The 11,212-nt window shown below is 41.1% G+C and overlaps 1 protein-coding gene across 3 annotated transcripts in view; it reads right to left on the bottom strand.

Moving 5' to 3' along the window:
* ASPM (assembly factor for spindle microtubules) overlaps positions 1-11,212 on the bottom strand; it is a 62,325-nt gene that overhangs the window by 3,431 nt on the left and 47,682 nt on the right. For all 3 annotated transcript variants that reach the window (XM_070384692.1, XM_070384694.1, XM_005897216.3), the window contains 9 exons: positions 10,764-10,930; positions 8,628-8,724; positions 7,378-7,587; positions 5,903-6,055; positions 4,887-5,075; positions 4,100-4,292; positions 3,594-3,748; positions 1,244-1,420; positions 47-216 (listed from right to left, as the gene is read on the bottom strand). In XM_070384692.1, the coding sequence (XP_070240793.1) occupies positions 47-216; positions 1,244-1,420; positions 3,594-3,748; positions 4,100-4,292; positions 4,887-5,075; positions 5,903-6,055; positions 7,378-7,587; positions 8,628-8,724; positions 10,764-10,930 (1,511 nt within the window). The remainder of the gene's footprint in view (positions 1-46; positions 217-1,243; positions 1,421-3,593; positions 3,749-4,099; positions 4,293-4,886; positions 5,076-5,902; positions 6,056-7,377; positions 7,588-8,627; positions 8,725-10,763; positions 10,931-11,212) is intronic.

Genomic DNA, 11,212 nt, shown 5'->3' with positions numbered 1-11,212 from the left:
ATGAATGTTTGGTGACACGGAACTGCAGGGTACATGTACTGCTCACCTTGAAACCATTGTGGTTCTTACAGGTGTTTCTGGAAAAAAGGAAAGGCTCACAGAAGAATTCTTCTTTTGTTTACAAAGGATTCTTTCAGTATTCACTTTATGCTTATGAGCTGTAAGTTTGTAGAGACTATAAATACGGTCGACAACTTTGGACCTACTTTGAACATCCTGAAAAAGAAAATGTATGTTTCTTAAAACAGTAACAAGGATTAAACTTCATATCCTTTCTTTGCCAGAAAAATCAATCACAGTTAACAAACACTGTGCAGTAAATGACAAGTTTTTAACAATAAAAAGCCATGCTCTCCAAGTGCAGCAGTTAGACTGGTTTAAACTATAAACTAATTTAAAAGAATCACAAAGAGGGCAAATATTCAAAAATTATACACTTAATTCCATACTGAATAAAAAAAGCAAACATTAGAGTCAATATACCTATTATTTATAGTTACCAAGTCTCATGAATTTTACCTTATCAAAGATTACAGCGTTACCCACCTACCTCTCACAGAAGCAGCCCCAGGTCAAGCACAGTCTCTGGCCCAGACCACTGAGTGCCTACACTTGCCTCCTTCCTTGATGGTCTCCCTACATCTCACATGCTCTCCCAAATCCATTCTTCAATCAGCAGCCAAGGTGATGTTAAAACTTAAACTGAACATATTCCTTTGCTTAAAAAACCTTCGGTGGTTTCCCATAGTTCTCAGGATAAAGGTCACAATCCTATCCCGGCCCATGGTGAGCCCTGCTGCCTGCACACCTGGAGAGGGTAACGCAGAGACCTCACCAGGGAATGTCTGACATGTCTTTACATCACAGCGAGAGGATGTTGCTTCCTGGTTGGCACGGTTCTTACTTCCCTCAAGTGCATGGAAGCTGGTTGCTCCTGTGTGTGCCCAGTCACGTCTGACTCTTTGTGGCCTGACGGACTGCAGCCCGCCAGGCTCCTCTGTCCATGGAAGTTTCCAGGCAAGAATGCTGGAGTGGGTTCCATTTTCCTACTTCAAGGGCTGTAATAAATTCTACTTCTAGAATTCAGCTCCTCTGACACGTGAGGAACAATCAGATCAGCCCCAAAAGCAGGTGTGAACACACACAAAACCCTATTTAAGTTATGATAATTTCTGCATAAAAGTCTTGGGCTTAAGAACATGCAAAAATAACCACAAAGGAAAAAAAGCTAATGAATACTCACCAAAGCTCGAGTTGTCGTCTTTAATAAAACAGCCAACAAACAACAGGTTTTTGTGAAAATGCTTCTGCTCTTGTCGGCGACTTTGTCACCAGACTTTTCCTGGTACATCTGCATAAGCTCCAGCAGTGTATCTACACAGTTTTCGACATCATAAATCGCTGAAGTTGTCTTCTCATACTGGAGGAGAACAGAACCAGGTTATGAGTTACAATGAGGGCAGATTCTCTTAGAAACACCAACTGAGAAGGAGGCTGAGAGCCATATTTTGGACCATGTGCATCAAGAGCGAGGACTTTATGAGATGACTTTCCGAGGTCATTTCTGGATCCATCTTATATGCACATGCGCCTTTTAATGTTTTTCTTCCCAACCTACTTTAAAGTTCCACAAAAAATGAATCAAATCTGAAATCTCTGAAAGTGCACACCTTGATGTAAATGAAAACAAGGTAAAAACCAGGGACGTTTTAGTGAGACCCTCTCAGAAAAAAGATAACATATCTGTGATAGGTAATCCTAGGTTAAGATAACCATAAAGATAAGATTTACTGCTTGTTACCCTACTCATGCTTCCTGAGAAGAAGGTGAGCTTGCTTTAAAATAAATAAATGTGACGATCACTAGCCAAGAATATATCTTTCATGCTTTAATTGTGAATCGCATCATTAGATTCATGTTGACATCTGCATGGTAACAGATAATGCTACTGGTACTAAGCAATATGAACACTTAGCACTTGTTTGGCACATCTGTGGATCAAGCACATTATGTGCACGGATTCATTTAATTCTCACAATAACATTATGAGAAAGGAACGATGACTACCCTCAGTTTACATTAAAAAAAAGGGAAGCACAGAGAGGCTGAGTAACCCAGAGTGAGCGGCAGAGCTGGGATGCAAGCCCAGGCAGTCTGGCATCAGAGTCTCTTGTCTCAACCACTACTCCTCAAAGAGAAAAAGCCCAGGGGAGGTCTCGAAGTTACAGCTGATGGATAGGGCGAGGAGGATAAACCTGCCATGTCGACATCTCTGCATGTGTCAGTTTGGTGGAGACTACCTCGAGCAGTCCAAGGCCAAAAGGCTGACATTCGTACCGAGAGGTCCCAGGGAGCCCCGAGTACAGTGGTGGATCATCCTGCTCTGCTGGCTGTGATGAGAAGAGGTGCTGCTGCTCTGGCACAGCACAGCGTGTGGAGGGTCAGCTCCGGCGGGGGCGGGGCGTGAGCCCACGTCTGGCCCCACCACTGACCACACGCTGGTCCTCAGGCTGGGACCCTCCCTCCCGTAAGAATGATTATTCCTTCACTACAAGAAGGGAGTGAAAAAGCTGGCTTGAAACTCAACATTAAAAACATGAAGATCGTGGCATCTGATCCCATCACTTCATGACAAATAGGGAAGAAGGGGAAGCAGTGATAAATTTTCTTTTCTTGGGCTCCAAAATCATTGGGGACAGTGACTTCAGCCATGAAATTAAAAGATGCTTGCTCCTTGGAAGGAAAGCTATGACAAACCTAGACAGCATATTAAAAAGCAGAGACATCACTTTGCCAACCAAGGTCCATATAGTCAAAGCTATGGTTTTTCCAGTAGTCATGTACAGATCTGAGAGTTGGACCATAAAGAAGGCTGAGCGCTGAAGAATTGATGCTTTCAAATTGTGGTGTTGGAGAAGACTCTTGAGAGTTCCTTGGTCAGCAAGGAGATCAAACCAGTCAATCCAAAAGGAAATCAACCCTGAAAATTCATTGGAAGAATTGATGCTGAAGCTCCAATACTTTGGCCACCTAATTTTTGATGAGCCAACTCATTGGAAAAGACCCTGATGCTGGGAAAGACTGAAGGCAGGAGGAGAAGGGGATGACGGAGGATGAGATGGTTAGACAGCATTACCAATTCAAGGGACGTGAATTTGAGCAAACTGTGGGAGATAGTGAAGGACAGGGGAACCTGGCAGGCAGCAGTCCATGGGGTCACAAAGTAGGACACGACTGAACAAAAAATAACAACAACCAATGGGAAGGATGATACAAACCACCTTAGAGGATTAACATGAGGACTTAATTAAATGCTGCATGAGAAGCATTAGCACGTAGTTAGCAAGTCCTTGATAAATGCTTGCCATCACCGTTATGAATACTACAACAACAGAAGAAATAAAATCATAACATATTCAGTGTCTCTATGTACAGCCATGTTAAACGAGTCAACATATCCCCCTAAAACCCTGGCATGCAGTAAACGCACTGTAACTTGGGGATCTCAGCTCTAGTGATGAGCAAGCATAGACCTAACTTGCTGGAGGACAGCTCTGGACCACGGGACGCTTCACAATCGAGCTGGAAAGTACCTTGGCGACATTAAGCAAGACCTGCATGGCGTATCTGATGACCTCCATACACGGGACGCTCCGGTTACAGCTTCGGATCAAGACAAATATTTTAGAGATTGCTCCGCTCTGGGCCATCTTCTCGCAGCAAATTGAAGACAGTCTAGTAACTGCCTCTGAAAGAGGAAGAAAAAAAAAGATATAGTCACAACAACAAAAATCAGCATCTTAACTACTCGTGTGTGCTAAGTTGCTTCAGTCCTGTCTGACTCTGTGACCCCATGGACTGTAGCCCGCCAGGCTCCTCTGTCCATGGGGATTCTCCAGGCAAGAATACTGGAGTGGGTTGCCATGCCCTCCTCCAGGGGCTCTTCCCGACCCAGGGATCAAACCCACGTCTCTTACATCTCCTGCACTGGCAGGCAGGCTCTTTACCACTAGCGCCACCTGGGAAGCCCCTTCTTTGTCTACTCTAAGGTAAAAATGCATTTCTAGCCTTCTACAAGAGACTGTTGAAACAAACTAACCCAGGTGCTTCAGGGCCTCAAGCACGGTGGAAAGGTACTTGTACGTCAGGAGATGGTGCAGGGCGACTGCTGTTCTGTGGTAGAGCTTGTTTTCTTCTCGAATCTCCCTGTTAACACACTGAAGTCTCTGTCGAATGGCTTTAGTTTTTGTACTATCATTTTTCTTCCTCCAAGAATATCCTCTCCATAGTGCCTTAAAGAGACAAACCAGTAACGTGAAGATTGCAACCCCTGGTGTTGTGAATTTATATCTATATCTACTTCCAAACAAAGTAAATATTTTCAGTAAAATTATATGATGCAGTCAGACAGTTTACAAGTAGAACTTCAATTCAGGATCTAATAAAGAGCAAAATAAATTTTTCTAAGAAGAAAGACGTATAATATTCCTGTATATGAGCTAAAGTAGCATTCATTGGTCAAAGGTGGCTAACTGTATTCAAAATGCAAAAATACTTTTGCAGCTCTCAGTCATCAACTTCCTAAAGGGAATTTGAAAATAAAGTGCTTAACAATGAAATTATGGTAGCATAGCGCTTATGAATGATTCTTTTGGCCAGCCTTAGTTTTCTAGAATGAGTGAGATTGTGCTTTTTAAAATGTTAGATGTAGAATTCCTGGGCGGTCCAGTGGTTAGGACTCAGCACTTTCCATGCTGTGGCCTGAGTTCAATCCCTGGTTGGGGAACGAAGATCCTGCAAGCCTTGAGGTATGGCCAAAAAATAAAATAAAATAAAATGTTAGATATCATGTAGATGAATTGCAAAATCATAATATTTTCGGTTACCTGAATTTTAGCAATTCTTTTGTTAAAGTTTTCCTGCTTTTTACGGAGGAGGAAACGGCGGACAGCTCTCTGTATTACGGAGGCAGCCCTGCTGTGCTGCCTCGCTTGTTCTCGAGCTTCACGCTGAATGTTTATGATGCTGTATTTCTGAAGAAACCTCTTACGCTGTGATCTTGCTCGAAACCATCTCTGTTTCAGATGGATGAAGATCTTTATTATTTCAGTTTAATAAATGTATACATATATACACAAATGAAATAAATAGAACATTATATTGGATTTCTTTCAACCCTCCCCAGTGGCATGACTTTCCCACCCAAGTTGGTGCAGATCCTTCCAGGCCACAGTATGTGAGTGTGAATGTGTGCGTGTGTAAGTGTGTGCATGTGAATTCAACCCTGTACAACATATTCCTCATTTCATAATTTATATAAATCTTATTAAGCTGTGTATTATTCTTCAATTACTTTTTTTACTTAACATACACAAATGGGATTCTTATTCAGAATACATAAAGAACTCCTATAATTTATTAAAAAAAAAAACACTCAACAGAAAAACAAGCAAGGTATATGGAAAAAAATCTTTTTAAAGCACATTATACACAGATAAGAATTTGAATAATCAACACAGGTGACATTTTTTTTTCAGAATTGTTAGCAGTCAAAGGAAATCCAAAACAAAAATGATATAATTTGCCATTCATCAAAATGACAGAAATCACAAAGTCTTCCAATGCCACAAGTTGGCAAGAGTGTCGAGAGAGAAACAGGTACCCTCAGATGTTGCTAGCAGAACAGTAAATGAGTCCAAAGCACCAGAGAATAAGTCATAGCTTCAGTACCGTGCCATAAAACATCAACTTATCTCTAAACCATCAAGACATCCTATCAGCTGTGTGGCCAAAGCTAAATGTTACATAACCTTACTAGAGGTATTTGGAAATTGCTTATGAAATATCAAAAAACTTTATAAACAAAAATTAGATCATAGTCTTAATGCAAAGGAACGCTAACCTGAATACAGATGGCTGAGTTAAGCTGTTTATTGTTAGCGTGCTTCAGAGCCACATGACGTCTATAGGCTCTTTGAATTCTAAGAGCAGACAGGTGATAAAAGGCAGCTGCTGCAAAGTGAAGAAGCCGAATTTTGGCTCTCTGCTCTGAGATCTGAAGGAGAAAAAAAGATTAACAATCAAATAGTTAACTCTTGAGACGATCAACCAATGCTTATTTCTGTATATCTTCAATATCAAGTTATATAAATTAGCAATAGTAAGTTAACTTTTAACTATTAAAATTATCTACATTGTAACTTGAAGTAATTATATTCCTTTGCTGTTGTTGTTCAGTCACTAAGTTGTGTCTGACTCTGCGACCCCATGGACTGTAGCACACCAGACTCCTCTGTCCATGGGATTTCCCAGACAAGAATACTGGAGTGGGGAGCCATTTCCACCCTCAGGGAATCTTCCCGACCCAGAGACTGAACTCATGTCTCCTGCATTGGTAGGCAAATTCTTTACCACTGAGCCACCTGGGAAGCCCCCAATTATATTCCTTACAATATTTTCAGTGGTGAAACCCCTAACTGAGGGTACAGAAAGCAAAACTATATTTGGGCACTTCACGCAAGAATTTAATTAGGCTACCCAATACCAGCTAGTTAAGCTTAAAATGTACTAATTGTAACAGGAGAGGTCTGCTGCTGCTGCTAAGTCGCTTCAGTCGTGTCCGACTCTGCGCGACCTCATAGATGGCAGCCCATCAGGCTCCACCGTCCCTGGGATTCTTCAGGCAAGAACACCGGAGTGGGTTGCCATTTCCTTCTCTAATGCATGAAAGTGAAAAGGGAAAGTGAAGTCGCTCAGTCGTGTCTGACTCTTAGCGACCCCATGGACTGCAGCCTACCAGGCTCCTCCATCCATGGGATTTTCCAGGCAAGAGTACTGGGCTGGGGTGCCATTGCCTTCTGTGACAGGAGAGGTCTAGGAATAGTAAAATCAGGAAGGGCTGGCGTGTTCCAAGCAGACTGGCTGGAGACGGTGATATCAAGTGGGACAAACATCTGATCAGATCTCTCTAGTGTCAGGCAGTGTCGCTATGTAGCGGACTCCTGTAGCAGAAGCTCCTGACAGGGGCCTTTGGCCTTCAGAGTTCCAGCTTATACTCAAAGAACAAAACACAGATTTCTCCTTTAAGTTTTTTTTTCTTGTTTGCCAGTGCTGCATATATAGGATGCCCAGGACGTTATGAATTCCCTAAGGAGGATTCTTCCCTGCTGAAGGTGTGGAAATCATTGCAGGATGGTCTTACAACGCCCTGACAGAGTTGCCTGTGGTAGCACAGGACGACTTGGATAACAACCTGCTGCACAGGTGGAGCCCTCACTCAGACTTCAGCTCCTTTGTTAAGATTTATTACACGAGAGAATCTATTTTGTATTTCTGGGGAGCATCCAGGAAACAGATATCCTACTTAAAAATACTCACCCTTTTTCTTACGAGCCAACCACGCACCAGTGCTTGTAGGACAACTGTAGATTTTTTTAATTCAACATATTTCATCCTCTGATGCTTCCCAGCCTTCCTGGCTCGTATGTATCTCTGTATGGTCAAAGCAGCTGATTTCTGCTGGAGAAATGCCTGCCTTGCTTTATATCCTCTGAAATTTGCTTGGATCAAACAAGCAGCTTGATGTCTCTATAAGGAAAAATTTGCAAGTGATGTTAACATATAGATATAATATTTCAACTCACTGGAGGTTCTGGAATTTCTCAATGTAAAATCAAATGTATATTTTTTAGTTTAAGATGTCATATGTCATAGATTTCAAAACCCATAGAGGTCTATAGCTGAAAGCGAAGTTTTATGGGGATGTAAACCAGGAGCTATAGATACCAGGTACTCTTCCCCTCTCTTTCTCTTAATACTTTTCACTGTGAATGAGCAAAGGACTAATATTACTACAGGACAGACGCACCTAATAAAACAACTAGTTACACTCTAGAGAGGAGAATGGACGTCATAAGCAGCTGTGAGGGAAGCTGTCAGCAGCTTCAAGAACCGCAGTGCAGGCCCAGCCCATCGTAGGCTCCTTGGTTCCAGAACATCCTTACAGTCAAATTCCAAGCCATGTAAATCTCTGGATTGAAACAGGAACTAGATTTGTTTTATGACACAGACCCCCACGTATTAGTTGAGTGACCTTGAGCAAATCCCTTTTCGTCTCCAGACCTTGCTTTACTCATCTATAAAACGGGAATGCTGACAATAACTACCTCATGAGAATCCCCTTAGTAAATATATAATAGAAGGTGTAATAATAATAGTGGGTATATAATCATACATAGTGAATATTACATGAATGTAAACATTTACAAGTAAACTTTTAATTTATTAAAAGATCATAGGTATCAGTACTATTCTAAACCTGATGCTAAATATTTTAAACAGATCACCAATTGTGGCTGAAAGAGTATGTGTTTGACTCATACAGATAAGATATGCTACATCTATTATGACTTTTTTCCAAATAAATCACTTCAAACTTTGAGAATACTTTATAAATATAGGTACACACACACACAAATATTTACAAATAGTATTTTTATGAGTGAATATAATTTTTAATTGACTGCAATGATGTAATTAAAATAAATGTATAGTTAGGTCTTTACTCTTTTTGTTTTCTATTTTCTAAAGTAGTTCTTTACACATGAACTGCTTTTTTTAACACCTACTTTAGTCATTAAGGATTGTTCATGAGTTGTTCTTCCAGAGAGTACAGTTCTCCATCTTCTCTGAATGATGACTGCTGATGCTCTCACATTCAAAAACCTACAAAGCAATTATTGGAAAGCGATTTCAAATTAATTTATTCAGTAAGTATTTATTGCCCGCCCCTATAAATACTAAAGGAGAAAGAAGGTATACGAAAGGCAAGAAGAGAATAAATAAAAACTGGAAACGAGTAATTTATATCAGGGTCTAGCAATCAGGATGGTGCAAACACACACACAGAGACACAACAGGACAACACAATGCAAAAGAAATTCTACAACTGGCAGTGTTTCAGTGGTCAGGAAATAGTAAGTTCTAGAATGACAAAAGATTCTGAACTGATCAGGAGAAAGTAGGATTAGCTAGATCTAGAGAAAAGCCTCAATAAAGGGGTGGTGGTAGAATGAATGACAGAGAATAAAATCTGAGTCCACATTGTAATAAAGTCTTTAAGCAGACAGAGGTGGCCAAGAAGAGAGCGTGGGACGGTGGAACAGCATCAGCAAGTGAGAAGTGGACACTCAACTGAAAAAGATGAGTGCTATCAAAAGATCTCAAAAGACAGAACCGGAGAAAAACTTAAAATGTGAGGGACCGCGATTAAACTTTAGTGTCAATATAGTAGTAATAGGCAACAACATAGAATGGGCAGGTCTTTATCTGTTCACAACTGTGTGGAAAAGACAGAGAGATCAACTAAGTCATGTCACCACTCTTCCTAGAAAATAAGGCTGAATGTCAACAGGAAAACTAAATACTGGTCCTTAATAGCTGAGAGCAGCAACTATGTTTATTTGTTAAGCCTGACTCTACCCATGGAATTAATCAAGAAACACTTCTAACACGAGTGTGCTCTCCTAAAACAACTTTAAACCACGATACAATAATTCATCAATTCTGGGAACAGAAGAAAAAATTCTTACACTATGGAATAAACAATAGCATGAACAATCTGGTAAGAGCTTCTGAAAACGTGTTTCAAAGAAATGAAGTAGGAAGAGGGAAATAGAATTAACACAGACAAGTTGGTAATTATGTCATCATTAAGGATAGAGAACAGGTGATAATACAAGCTTAAAAAAAAAAAAAGAAATGTTGCCAATAACTAAATCAACAAACAAAATGGACCAGTGCACTAACAAGCAAAGCCACAGTACTATATCATTTTACCTACTTCCCATTCCTCCATCTGTACCCTTATCCTTAAGAACCTGAGTTAATCAAATTTAAGTAAATACTTTCACATCACTTCATGGCAAGTAGATGGGGGAAAAGTGGAAACAGTGACAGATTTTATTTTCTTGGGCTCCAAAATCGCTGTGGATGGTGACTGCAGCCATGAAATGAAAAGATGCTTGCTCCTTGGAAGAAAAGCTATAACAAACCTAAACAGCATATTAAAAAGCAGAGACATCACTTTACCAACAAAGGTCCATATAGTCAAAGCTGTTTTTCCAGTAGTGACGTATAGATCTGAGAGTTGGACCAGAAAGAAGGCTGAGCACCAAAGAATTGATGCTTTCGAATTGTGATGCTAAGAGAAGACTCTCGAGAGTCCCTTGGACTGCAAGGAGATCCAACCAGTCCATCCTAAAGGAGATCAGTCCTGAATATTCATTGGAAGGACTGATGCTGAAGCTGAAACTCCAATACTTGGGCCACCTGATGCAAAGAGCTGACTCATTAGAAAAGACCCTGATGCTGGGAAAGATTGAGGGCAGGAGGAGAAGGGGATGACAGAGGATGAGATGGTTGGATGGCATCACTCACTCAATGGACATGAGTTTGAGCAAGCTCTGGGAGATAGTGAAGGACAGGGAAGGCTGGCATGCTACAGTCCATGGGGTTTCAAAGAATCAGACATGACTGAGCAACTGGACAACAACAACTGGATTATACCATCAAGGCTCTATCTCAAAAAAATAAGGCAATCTCAGAGATAATTTTGTTACAATAATGGAGAAAACATCAACAAACCATATAAATTAAGCATAGCAACTATTTAAAAGAAAAACCAACAAGGGTATTATTTGACACACACACACACACACACACACACACACACACCACACTGTCCTCTACAGCTGACACAGTACCGTCTTCGCTGCTGTTGGGTGCAGAAGCAACGCTGAATGATTCTAACAGCTCTTAACACAGCCAGATACTCCCTACGTGCTTTCCAGCACCTGTACCAGGCTTGAATCCTGCAGGCAGCTTTCACTTCTCGCAAATATTTCCTGGCTTTGTGTCTCCTCCACACAGCCTATTAAACAAATAAACATAACAAATATGCAATGAGATGTCTAATAGTTTTTTTAGTCAGTATTGGAAAACAACTAATATAAGTTCAGGCAGACAAGATCAACTGCAGAAACGCCGTCACATCCCAACTCGTCTGTGAGGCTCGCTCGCTCCTGACACGTGAGCCCTCTGAGAACAGCGGGCTGATCCGTGCTTTTACCCTGTGGCTGGCTGCCGGCTAGGCCTCACCCAACCCTAGCAAGTATTTGAGCTGTAAGATCTGCACAAAGCCTGGGAAGCCAGG

The sequence above is a fragment of the Bos mutus genome, chromosome 16 (assembly GCF_027580195.1).
Source record: "Bos mutus isolate GX-2022 chromosome 16, NWIPB_WYAK_1.1, whole genome shotgun sequence".
In the NCBI taxonomy this organism is placed as follows: Eukaryota; Metazoa; Chordata; class Mammalia; order Artiodactyla; family Bovidae; genus Bos; species Bos mutus.
This window is presented reverse-complemented; position numbering and strand designations above follow the sequence as displayed.